General features: G+C 70.3%; 1 protein-coding gene across 1 annotated transcript; it reads right to left on the minus strand.

The window, feature by feature from the left end:
• Positions 1-3902: 3902 nt before the first annotated feature.
• RPL19 (ribosomal protein L19) lies at positions 3903-9225 on the minus strand. The gene is made up of 6 exons (XM_068166975.1): positions 9126-9225; positions 8561-8667; positions 7274-7396; positions 6000-6120; positions 5098-5208; positions 3903-4099 (listed from the first exon to the last, which is right to left on the minus strand). Exons 1-6 carry the CDS (start codon positions 9128-9130, stop codon positions 3976-3978), a joined length of 591 nt encoding a protein of 196 aa, XP_068023076.1. The 5' UTR covers positions 9131-9225; the 3' UTR covers positions 3903-3975.
• Between the last annotated feature and the right edge of the window lie 2940 nt (positions 9226-12165).

Raw genomic sequence — 12165 nt, forward strand, 5'->3', positions numbered from 1 at the left:
GGGGGGGGGGGGAGGAGAGGCTTCGGTTCCCCTTTTGCCGACCCAGGAGGGGCTCTGGGGGCTGCTGTGGAGCTTGGAGCAGGAACTGAGCTGCTGGCAGAAGGGGGGGAGAGGAAAGGAAGATGCTGGAACCCTGCCCCCCTTCACGCAGGAGCAAACCAAACCAACCCCAACCCAGCCTGGAAGCTTCACCAAGCTGCTGGGGAGGGAATGGAGCAGCAGCTCCTTGGGGGATGAGTTCCTTGTGCTGCTCTGCCTCACCTTCCCTGCTGACCACCCTCAGCATGCTCTCAGGGGGGGCTCCTCCTGCCTCTGAGGCTCCTCCTGCCTCTGAGGCTCCTCTCTGAGGGTCCCTCCTGCCTCCCTGGGGGCTCTCCCTGCCTCCTCCCTCCTGTAGCATCCAGCTCAGAGGCTCCCTGGGTGCCTGTGCTGTAGTTTGGTTTCTCTCCTGCCAGGCTCAGGTTGTTTGGGGGTTTTCTTTCCCCACCCTCCTCCTCCTCCTGCTGCTGCTGCTCTCCCCTGGGCTCATCTCCACTGCTTCCCCATCCAGCCCTTGGCTGAGGTTCCCCAGAGACAAACTCTCAGCAGGTTTGAGGCAGGAGGGGATTGGAGCTGGAGGATCTTTGAGGTCCCTTCCAACCCTTGCTGGGCTTCCAGGAGGAGCCTGAAGGCCCTGGGGGGGGTGAGCTGCACCCCAGGCTGGGCTGCTGGGGGGGCTTCTGCCCAGGTCTTGAGCAGCCCCTGGGGGTCCAGGTCTGGCTTTGCTCTTCAGGGGCTGAGCCCAGTGACAAGAATAGGACTTGAGAAAGGGGAGAGGGGAGCTGGGAGCCCCCTGCCCCTCCTGGCCCAGCCCTCTGCCCCCCAGCTGAGTGCTGGCTGCCCTGCTGCAGGCAGAGCAGGGCTGGCACTGCCCCCTCCAGGCCTTGGCCCGGGGGGAGGGGGTGGGGGGCACACTTTGGTGCCAGCTCTGCCCTGGGTTTGGCTGCTCCTGCATCTCCCCTGCCCTGCCCCCGAGAGGGAAGCCCCCCGGGGGGTGGGGAGGCTCTGCTGTGCCCCAGCTGGCAGGGCAGAGGTGCTCAGAGCTGCTGCCCTGAGGGCAGGGCAGGCCCAGGGGAAGGTGGCAGAGGGCTGTGGGCAGCCCTGGGCCAGCTCCTTGCTGCCAGCTCCTTGCTGCCGGCAGGTCCCAGGGGGAGCTGCTGGGCACACAGCGAGGGCCTGGGGGGGGGCAACCTCTGCTGGCTTGGAGGGCCTGGGGGGCTGCTGCCTGCCCCCTCTGGGGGGCACAGGGCCACAGGTGGCTGTGGGGCACCTCCCAGCTGCCTGGGGCAGGAGGGGACCTGTGTGTGTCCCCCCCCAAGGTGGGAAGGCTCTGCCCAGGGCAGTCCTGGAGGGCCCCAGGCAGGAGGGCTGGGGGCAGTGTGTGGGGCTGGGGGCAGGGCTCCAGGGCTGGGAGCAGTGTGGGGGGCTGGGAGCAGTGTGGGGGGCTGGGGGCAGTGTGTGGGGCTGGGAGCAGGGCTCCAGAGCTGGGGCTGGCTGAGCTTGCAGCCCTCAGCTGTGTTCTGTGCTCCTGGCTGCCTGGCCCAGGGCAGTGGGGCTGCAGCGGGGGGGCTGAGGAGCTATGGGGCCGAGGGGCTGGGGGGCTGAGGAGCAGGGGGGCTGTGTGCTGGGGCAGGGAGCAGCTGCTGTAGGGGTCTGGGGGCAGGGCTGGGGCTGCCCTGGAGGCAGGGCTGCTGCCTCCCCCCCTCTCTGAGCCCCCCCAGGCAGGCAGCAGGGTGGCTTAGGAAGCTGTTCCCTGCCCACCCCCCCAAGCCCTGGCAGGTGCCCCCCAGCCCCTGCTGCTGCCAGCTGCTGCCCTGCAGAGCCCTTGGGCTGCCTCCTGTCCCCTCAGCTCCTGCCCAGCACTCAGCCTCCTCTGCAGCCAGGCAGAAGACACAAGGCCCTTCCCAAGGGGGGCAGGGGCACAGCCTGGGGGGGCAGGGGCAGATTCCCCCCCCCCCTCGGGCAGCTGCTCCTGGGGCAGAGCAGAGCTTGGTGGCTGTGGAGGGCAGGGAGCAGTTGGCAGCTTCAGCTCCTTGGCACAGAGCAGAGCTGGCAAGGGGAAAGCTCCAGAACCCCAAAGCAGTTTCCTCTTTCCCTCTCCCCCCTCTCCTCTCTCCCCCCCGGGGCAGGGGGACAGCACCACGGTAGCTTCCCCCCCCCTTGCCAGTGTCCTCTCCAGGAGGGTTCTGTGCCCCCCCCGCTGGACTCCTCCTGATGTTTGTATTTATAAACACCAATAAAGAACATTTTCCAAAGCTGCTTTGTGCTGCAGCAGCTTCCAACCACCCCCGGGGCAGGACCCAACCCCCCCCGGGGCAGGACCACCCCCCCCGGGGCAGGACCAACCCAACCCCCCCCCGGGGCAGGACCAACCCAACCCCCCCCGGGGCAGGACCAACCCAACCCCGCCCCGGGGCAGGACCAACCCAACCCCCCCGGGGCAGGACCAACCCAACCCCCCCCGGGGCAGGACCTCTTCCTCCCTCCCCCTGCTCCTTCCCAGCCTCCCTCCCTGCTCCTTCCCAGCCTCTTCCTCCCTCTGCTCCTTCCCAGCCTCTTCCTCCCTCTGCTCCTTCCCAGCCTCTTCCTCCCTCTGCTCCTTCCCAGCCTCTTCCTCCCTCTGCTCCTTCCCAGCCTCCCTCCCCCTGCTCCTTCCCAGCCTCTGGGGTGCTGCCCCCCCATGGTGCAAACAGGGGGAGGTGTGGGGGTGTCCCCCCCCCAACCAGGGTGCAAAGGGGGGGTGGGGGCTGGGGGTGTTCCCCCCACCAGGTCCCTCAGCATCCTTGTGTTTGTGACTGCTTGGCCGTGGCAGGGGGCGCAAGCCCCGCCCCGCGGGGAGCGACAGCCAATGGGCAGCCGAGGATTAGCATAAATCTCTACGCCCACCCCGGGGGCGTGGTCTCGACCTGGGAGAGGTCTGGGGGCACCGTGAGTGAGGGAGGACCAAGGGTTCTGCCTGGGGGGGCTCAGCCTGGCACTGCCACCCCTCAGGGCAGGGTGGGCACCGCCTGGGCCCTTCCCTGCCAGCCTCCTGCTGGGGACCCTGCCCGGGGAGAGCCTCTGGAGCAGGCAGGAAGAGCCTCAGGGAGAAGCAGGCAGGGGGCTGGCACCTCCCTGCTGCCCTGGGGCACCCCAGGGGACCCCAGTGCCACCCTGCCCCACGCTGTGCCCTCTGTCTGTGCCAGCTCTGCCTTGGCAGGGGCAGGCCCCAGGGCTTCCTGGGGGTGGGCAGCAGCAGGCAGCCAGGGCTGGTGCCTGCCCAGGCCCTCACCCAGCTCTGAGGGGCAGGGCCCAGCCCCCCCATGCCCAGCCCGGGGGCACCACCCCTCCAGGGTGGCTGCTGAGGAGCTGCCCCAGGAGGTGCTCCAGGAGCTACCCAAGGAGGTGCCCCAGGAGCTGCCCCAGGAGGTGCCCAAGGACCTGCCCCAGGAGGTGCCCAAGAAGGTGCCCCAGGAGCTGCCCAAGGAGGTGCTCAAGGTGTTGTCCCAGGAGCTGCCCCAGAAGGTGCCCAAAGAGCTGCCCCAGGAGGTGCCCAAGGAGGTGTCCCAGGAGCTGCCCAAGAAGGTGCCCCAGGAGGTGCCCAAGAAGGTGCCCCAGGAGGTGCCCAAGAAGGTGCCCAAGCTCTCCTGCACCACAGCACCCAGGGCAAGATGCCCCTGGGGGGGGGTCCATGGCCAAGCCCCTCCAGCACCCACAGCCCAGGGCTGCCCTGGCAGCTGGTTTGGTGCCCTGGCAGCAGGGCAGGGCAGGGCTGGGGCAGGGCTGGGCAGGGGAGAGCAGGGGCAGGGCAGGGCTGGGCAGGGCAGGGCTGGGGCTGGGGCAGGACAGGGGCAGGGATTGGGAGCCAAGAGCAGAGGCTGCAGTGGGAGGAGGCCTGGGGGAGGTTTATTGAGGGCTGCCCGGGGGGGGGCCCCGGGGCTGGGCCCCTGCAGGGTTTCACTTCTTGCTCTCCTCCTCCTTGGAGAGGGTTTTGATGATCTCCTCCTTCTTGGCCTGCAGCCTCTCCTCGCGCCGCTTCCGAGCCTCCTTCGTCTTGGAGCGGCGAGCCTCCGCCTGGTCCCTGGGGAGGGGAGGGGGAGGGCGCTCAGCCTGCAGCAGCCTGACCCACAGCAGCCTGCCCTGACCCACAGCAGCCTCCCCCTGACCCACAGCAGCCTGCCCTGACCCACAGCAGCCTGCAGCAGCCTCCCCCTGACCCACAGGAGCTGGCAGAAGCCTGACCCACAGCAGCCTGCCCCCGACCCACAGCAGCCTGCAGCAGCCTCCCCCTGACCCCCAAGAGCCTCCTCTCACCCCACAGGAGCCTCCTCCTGCTCCACAGGAGCCTCTCCCTACCCCCTGGGGCCCTGCAGGAGCCTTCCCCTGCCCATTGGGAGCCTATCCCTGCCCCATGGGGCCCTGCAGGAGCCCCCCCCCGACCCCCAAGAGCCTCCTCCTGCTCCACAGGAGCCTCTCCCTACCCGCTGGGGCCTTGCAGGAGCCTTCCCCTGCCTATTGAGAGCCTATCCCTGCCCCATGGGGCCCTGCAGGAGCCCCCCCCGACCCCCAAGAGCCTCCTCCTGCTCCACAGGAGCCTCTCCCTACCCCATGGGGCCCTGCAGGAGCCTCCACTTGCCCCACAGGAGCCTCTCCTAACCCCCTGGGGGCCTCCCCCTGCCCCAGGGGAGCCTGCCCTGGCTGGGGGCAGAGGCAGGGGGGGTGCAGCAGGGGGGTGCAGCAGGGGGCAGCAGCAGGGGGCAGCAGCAGGGGGCAGCAGCAGGGGGCAGCAGCAGGGGGCAGCAGCAGGGGGCAGCCAGCAGGGGGCAGCCAGCAGGGGGCAGAGGCAGGGGGGCAGCCAGCAGGGGGCAGCAGCAGGGGGCAGCAGCAGGGGGCAGCAGCAGGGGGGCAGCCAGCAGGGGGCAGCCAGCAGGGGGCAGCCAGCAGGGGGCAGCCAGCAGGGGGCAGAGGCAGGGGGGCAGCCAGCAGGGGGCAGCAGCAGGGGGCAGCAGCAGGGGGCAGCAGCAGGGGGCAGCAGCAGGGGGCAGCAGCAGGGGGCAGCAGCAGGGGGCTCAGACTCACGCCAGCAGCTTCTTGCGAGCCTTGTCTGCCTTCAGCTTGTGGATGTGCTCCATCAGGATCCTCTTGTTCTTGAAGACATTGCCCTTCACCTTCAGGTAGAGGCTGTGGTACCTGGGAGGGGGCAGGGCACAGCCTGCTGAGGCCACACCTCGGCCCCCCAAGGCCTGCTCCGGGCCCCTCCCTCCAGCCAGGACCCCCAGAGGCCCAGGGGAGGGCAGGCAGGGTGGGGAGGGGCTGGGGAGGGTCTGGCTGTGGGCTCTGAGGGCTCTCTGCCCTGCCCCTGCCTTGCCCCCAGGGCACAGAGCAGGCCCAAGGGGAGGCCTCAGGGCTCTCTGCAGCTCCCTGCAGCCAGCTGGGGCCTGGGCTCTGCTCCCAGGCAGCAGCAGGAGGCCTGAGGCTGCCCCAGGGGAGGCTCAGCCTGGACAAATCCTTCCCAGGGCCTGGCCCAGGCTGCAGGGGGAGGGAGGTGCTGCAGTCCTCACCCCTGGGGGTGTCCCAAAGCCACCTGGAGGTGGTGCTGAGGGCTGGCTGGGGGGGCAGAGGTGAGGGTGGGAGCTCTGGGTGAGAGGTTGATGACCTCCAAAGCTCTCTGACAACCTCAGCAGCTCCATGGAACAGCCCTGGGGAGGGAGCTGCCCAGGGGAGAGCCTCAGAGCTCTGTGCCCAGGGGAGAGCCTCAGAGCCCTGTGCCCAGGGGGGAGCCCTGCCCAGCTCCCAGCCCCCTCCTGGCCCTGCCCAGCCCCCAGCCCCCTCCTGGCCCTGGCAGGATCCCTGGCGGGAGCAGGCAGAGAGGCTCTGCTGGGCCAGCTGTGAGGAGCAGCTGCGGGGGGCAGGGGCCCTGGGGAGGGCCTGGGGGGGCCGTGGGGGGCAGGGCAGGGTCTGGGGGGGCAGGAGGGGCTCACATGTGGCGGTCAATCTTCTTGGACTCGCGGTATCTGCGCAGCAGGCGCCGCAGGATCCTCATCCGCCGCATCCAGGTCACCTTCTCCGGCATCCGAGCGTTGGCTGTGCCCTTCCTCTTCCCTGGGCAGGGGGCAGGGGGGGTGAGGCCCTGCTCCTGCCCCTGCTGCTGCAGGGAGGCCTTCAGCCTCCTCCTCCTCCTCACACCCAGCCCCTGGGGGTGTGGGCAGGGAGGGAGCTCCAAAGGGCAGCCCCCGAGCCACCTGGAGGGGGCAAGGGCTGGGGGCTGCCCAGGGGCCTGCAGGGGTCCCCCCAGGAGCTATCTCCAGGCATGAGGCCCCCCCAGCCCCTCCCTGGGCAGCCTGCTGCAGGGCTCCCCTGTGCCCATGTGCCAGCCCTGCCAGCCCTCCCCTGTGCCCCTGTGCCAGCCCTGCCAGCACTCCCCTGTGCCCATGTGCCAGCCCTGCCAGCACTCCCCTATGTCCATGTGCCCCTGTGCCAGCACTCCCCAGTGCCCAAGTGGCATCCCTGGCAGCACTCCCCTGTGCCAGCACCCCCCTATGTCCATGTGCCCCAGTGCCAGCACTCCCCAGTGCCCATGTGCCAGCCCTGGCAGCACTCCCCAATGCCAGCACTCCCCAGTGCCCAAGTGGCATCCCTGGCAGCACTCCCCTGTGCCCATGTGCCCCAGTGCCAGCACTCCCCAGTGCCCATGTGCCAGCCCTGGCAACACTCCCCAGTGCCAGCACTCCCCAGTGCCCCTGTGCCAGCCCTGCCAGCACTCCCCTGTGCCAGCACTCCCCAGTGCCCATGTGCCAGCCCTGGCAGCACTCCCCAATGCCAGCACTCCCCAGTGCCCAAATGGCATCCCTGCCAGCACTCCCCTGTGCCAGCACTCCCCTGTGCCCCTGTGCCAGCCCTGCCAGCACTCCCCTGTGCCAGCACTCCCCTGTGCCCACGTGCCAGCCCTGGCAGCACTCCCCTGTGCCAGCACTCCCCAGTGCCCATGTGGCTGCCCTGGCAGCACTCTCCTGTGCCAGCACTCACCTATGCCCCTGTGCCAGCCCTGGCAGCACTCCCCTGTGCCAGCACTCCCCAGTGCCCCTGTGCCAGCCCTGGCAGCACTCCCCTGTGCCAGCACTCCCCAGTGCCCCTGTGCCAGCCCTGGCAGCACTCCCCTGTGCCAGCACTCACCTATGCCTATGTGCCTGCCCTGGCAGCACTCCCCTGTGCCAGCACTCCCCTGTGCCCCTGTGCCAGCCCTGGCAGCACTCACCTATGCCCATGTGCCTGCCCTTCCTGCGTGCCAGGGTGTTCTTCCTGCAGCGTGCCCGGGAGTGCACGGTGACGGGCTTGCGGATGATCAGCCCATCCTTGATCAGCTTCCTGATCTGCTGCCCTGGGGGGGGACACAGCTCCAGCTTCAGCACCTGCAGGGGCAGCAGCCCTGCAGCCAGCCCAGGCCTCAGCCTGCCCCTGGGACAGGAGAGAGGCAAACCACAGCCTCCCTTCCTCCAGCAGCCCCCCCACCCCTCCGGGGGCAGGCAGAAAGGGTTGGCCTGGAAGGGACCTCCCAGGTCAGGCAGCTGCAGGCCTCTGCTACCCCTGCTGGGGGGGCTCTGTGAGCCCTGCTGGGGGGGCTCAGCCATCCCTCCTGGGGGGCTCTGTAAGCCCTGCTGGGGGGGCTCAGCCATCCCTCCTGGGGGGGCTCTGTGAGCTCTGCTGATGACCTCAGCCATCCCTCCTGGGGGGGCTCTGTGAGCCCTGCTGCTGGCCTCAGCCATCCCTCCTGGGGGGGCTCTGTGAGCCCTGCTGCTGGCCTCAGTCATCCCTCCTGGGGGGGCTCTGTAAGCCCTGTTGGGGGGGGCTCAGCCATCCCTCCTGGGGGGCTCTGTAAGCCCTGCTGCTGGTCTCAGCCATCCCTCCTGGGGGGACTCTGTGAGCTCTGCTGATGACCTCAGCCATCCCTCCTGGGGGGGCTCTGTGAGCCCTGCTGCTGGCCTCAGCTACCCCTCCTGGGGGGGCTCTGTAAACCCTGCTGATGGCCTTCAGCCATCCCTCCTGGGGGACTCTGTGAGCCCTGCTGATGGCCTTCAGCCATCCCTCCTGGGGGGGCTCTGTGAGCCCTGCTGGGGGGGCTCAGCCATCCCTCCTGGGGGGCTCTGTGAGCCCTGCTGGGGGGGCTCAGCCATCCCTCCTGGGGGGCTCTGTGAGCCCTGCTGGGGGGGCTCAGCCATCCCTCCTGGGGGGGCTCTGTGAGCCCTGCTGGGGGGGCTCAGCCATCCCTCCTGGGGGGGCTCTGTGAGCTCTGCTGATGACCTCAGCCATCCCTCCTGGGGGGGCTCAGCCATCCCTCCTGGGGGGGCTCTGTAAGCCCTGCTGGGGGGCTCAGCCATCCCTCCTGGGGGGCTCTGTAAGCCCTGCTGGGGGGGCTCAGCCATCCCTCCTGGGGGGCTCTGCTGGCCTCCCTTCTCCTTCCAAGCACCAAGCAGCCGCCCCGCAGCCGGTGAGGAAGCCTCTCCCCCCTCCCCTCCCCACCCCCGCACCCGGCGCTGCCACCTACGGGAGTTGGCATTGGCGATCTCGTTGGTCTCGTTGGGATCCAACCAAACCTTCTTCTTGCCGCAGCGCAGCACGCTGGAGGCCAGCCGCTTCTGGAGCCGGAGCATGCTGCGGGGGGGCAGGCAAAGGGCTCGGCGCGGGGCTCGGCGCGGGCCGGGCCGGGGCCTGCCCGGGGCCCGCCAAGGCCTGGGGCCCGCCCGGGGCCAGCCTGGCTCCGCACCGCGGGGAAGCGCAGAGCCGCCGAGGCTTGGGGAGCGCCCAGCAGCACCCCCGGCCCCACTGCTTCCCCTTCTCCTTCCCCCTCCCCCCTCCCCCATCTCGCCCCCTCCCCACAGCGCGGCCCTCGCCACTGCCCCCCCCCCCCCCCTTCGCCCCGCCAGGCCAGGCCCGAGCAGGCCGCGGCGGCATCGCGGGGCCCGGGGACGCCCCGCGGGCCGCGGGGGACACCCCAAGGGCTGGGAGGCTTCCCCGTCCAACCCCCCCCGCGGCGCGGAAGGGCTCCCGGAGCGGCGGGGGCAGGGCTGGGGAGGGGGCGGCGGGCGCAGGCCGGGCCCGCAGCAGCTCACCTCATGGCGCCGGCCGCAGCGAGAGGCAGAGGCGAGGCCTGGCCCCGCCCAGCGCCGCGCGCACCGGGAGGTACCACCCCGCACACCCCCGAGACGACCCCGCGCTCCCCCCGCGGCCTCGGCAGGGCTCGGAGAGAGGCGAGAGGGGAGACGAGGAGGGGGCGAAGCGAGGAGAACGAACAAGGAGCGGGGACCCACTCGGGACGTGGGAGAAGGGACGCGGATCCCTTCGCGAACTCCCGTGTCCGTCCCCCCCCCCGGGGTCTCGGCAGGGTGGTACAGGCCGGGCCGGCGCATGCGCGGAGGAGGCTGCGGGCAACACGTGGGGGAGCGGGAGGGGGGCTGGGGGGAGTGCTGGAGCTGAGCTGGGGGTCAGGGCTGGGGGAGCACTGGGGTGGAACTGCAGAGGGGCTGGGGTTGAGACTGGGGAGCAGCTGGGGTGCAGGGATTGGGGTGAGCTGGGGGGCAGGGATTGGGGAGCACTGGGGTGAGGTGGAGCTGAGCTGGGGGTCAGGGATTGGGGCGAACTGGAGCTGAGCTGGGGGGTCAGGGATTGGGGAGCACTGGGGTGAGCTGGAGCTGAGCTGGGGGTCAGGGATTGGGGAGCACTGGGGTGGAACTGCAGAGGGGCTGGGGGTCAGGGAATGGGGAGCACTGGGGTGAACTGGAGCTGAGCTGGGGGTCAGGATTGGGGAGCACTGGGGTGAGCTGAAGCTGAACTGGGGGTCAGGGATTGGGGAGCACTGGGGTGAGCTGGAGCTGAGCTGGGGGTCAGGGATTGGGGAGCACTGGGGTGAGCTGGAGCTGAGCTGGGGGTCAGGGTTGGGGAGCACTGGGGTGAGCTAGAGCTGAGCTGGGGGTCAGGATTGGGGAGCACTGGAGCTGAGCTGGGGGTCAGGGATTGGGGAGCACTGGGGTGAGCTAGAGGTCAGGGATTGGGGAGCACTGGGGTGAGCTGAAGCTGAACTGGGGGTCAGGATTGGAGAGCACTGGGGTGAACGAACTGAGCTGGGGGTCAGCGTTGGGGAGCACTGGGGTGAGCTGGAGCTGAGCTGGGGGTCAGGGATTGGGGTGAACTGGAGCTGAGCTGGGGGTCAGGGCTGGGGGAGCACTGGGGTGGAACTGCAGAGGGGCTGGGGTTGAGACTGGGGAGCAGCTGGGGTGCAGGGATTGGGGTGAGCTGGAGCTGAGCTGGGGGTCAGCATTGGGGAGCACTGGGGTGAGCTGGAGCTGAGCTAGGGGTCAGGGATTGGGGTGAGCTGGAGCTGAGCTGGGGGTCAGGGTTGGGGAGCACTGGAGCTGAGCTGGGGGTCAGGGATTGGGGAGCACTGGGGTGAGCTGGGGCTGAGCTGGGGGTCAGGGATTGGGGTGAGCTGGGGGGACAGGGATTGGGGTGAGCTGGGGGGACAGGGATTGGGGTGAGCTGGGGGGCAGGGATTGTGCAGCCCTCAAGCAGTGGTGAGAGGGCTGCAGGCAGGGCTGGCTCTGCCCAGGAGCCGTGGGGGGTGCTGTGGGCTGGAGGGTCGCCACAGCTCCCCCAGCCCAAGCCCCCTGCGGGCGGCAGGGGCAGCCCCAAGCCGGAGCAGGCTGCTCGCAGCCCCGGGCAAGGCTTTGAAGCTGAGGCTCAGCTGCATCTGAGGCCGAAGTTGCTCAGTGTGAGGCTGCTGAGGCTCTGCCCAGGGAGGCTGTGGCTGCCTCCCGCCTGGGGGTGCTCAGGGCCAGGCTGGATGAGGCCTTGAGCAGCTGCCCGGGGCGGGGGGGGGGGGAGTTGGAAGCTCTCCACAGCCTCTCTGGGGCAGCCTGGGACAGGGCTCTGCCACCCTCACACCGCAGAAGTTTCTCCTGCTGGCACCTCCTGGGTGCCACTTTGTGCCCCACTGCCCCTTGCCCCGGCCCTGGGCACCGCTGGGCAGAGCCTGGCCCCAGCCTCCTGCCCCCCCAGCCCTCAGCCCCCCCTCTGGGGCCAGGCAGCCTCAGCTCCCTGGCAGCCTGCAGCCAGCTCCTGCCACCCACTTCTGCTGGCAGCCCACCCTGGATGGGCACAGCCCCAGCTTCTGTGCCCACCGAGCTGGGAGCAGCCCAGCTGAGGGGCTGTGGTGGCACACTCTGCCCTGGCACTGCAGCTGGCACCCCAGTGAGCCCAGCTGAGGGGCTGTGGTGGCACACTCTGCCCTGGCAGCACAGCTGGCACCCCAGTGAGCCCAGCTGAGGGGCTGTGGTGGCACACTGTGCCCTGGCACTGCAGCTGGCACCCCAGTGAGCCCAGCTGAGGGGCTGTGGTGGCACACTGTGCCCTGGCAGCACAGCTGGCACCCCAGTGAGCCCAGCTGAGGGGCTGTGGTGGCACACTCTGCCCTGGCACTGCAGCTGGCACCCCAGTGAGCCCAGCTGAGGGGCTGTGGTGGCACACTCTGCCCTGGCACTGCAGCTGGCACCCCAGTGGAGCCCAGCTGAGGGGCTGTGCTGGCACACTGTGCCCTGGCACTGCAGCTGGCAGCAGGGGGGGGGGTCAGAGCAGCCCTGGCAGAGGGGAAGGGAACGATTCCATCCCCCCTCCCCACCCCCTCCCCGCCCCCTCCCCACCTTGCCTGGCTGCCCGGTGCCAGTCTTGGGCAGCTCTCGGTGCCAGTGAGGGATGGGGGCTGAGGAGGGCTCCAGCTGTCCCCTGCCCCCCACATTGTCTCCGGGGGGGGGGGGGGACAGGGGCAGAGGAGCTTCCCCCCCCCGGCACGTGCAGGGAATGGGGGAGGGGGAGGGGGCGAAAGGGGAGGAGGGGGGCCGAGGAATGCTGAAGTTTCCAACAGCCGGCGGCAGCCCCCCCGGGGGTGTGGGGCAGCTGGTGGGGGGGAGGAGCGCAGCAGGGGCTGAGCCCGGGGGTGCCAGGGCAGGGGGGTGCCAGGGCAGGGGGTGCCCAGCCCCGCTGCCAGCAGGCTCCCTGGGGAGGGGGCAGGGGGACGCCAATTGCCGCCCACCCCCCCCCCCCCCCCTCCATCCAGCAGGTTGAAAGCTGGGCTGGACCCCTGCGATGTGGGGAGAGGGG

The sequence above is a fragment of the Melanerpes formicivorus genome, unplaced genomic scaffold, assembly GCF_026170545.1.
Source record: "Melanerpes formicivorus ecotype bairdi unplaced genomic scaffold, bMelFor1.0.p_v2 SCAF_112, whole genome shotgun sequence".
NCBI classification, from domain to species: Eukaryota; Metazoa; Chordata; class Aves; order Piciformes; family Picidae; genus Melanerpes; species Melanerpes formicivorus.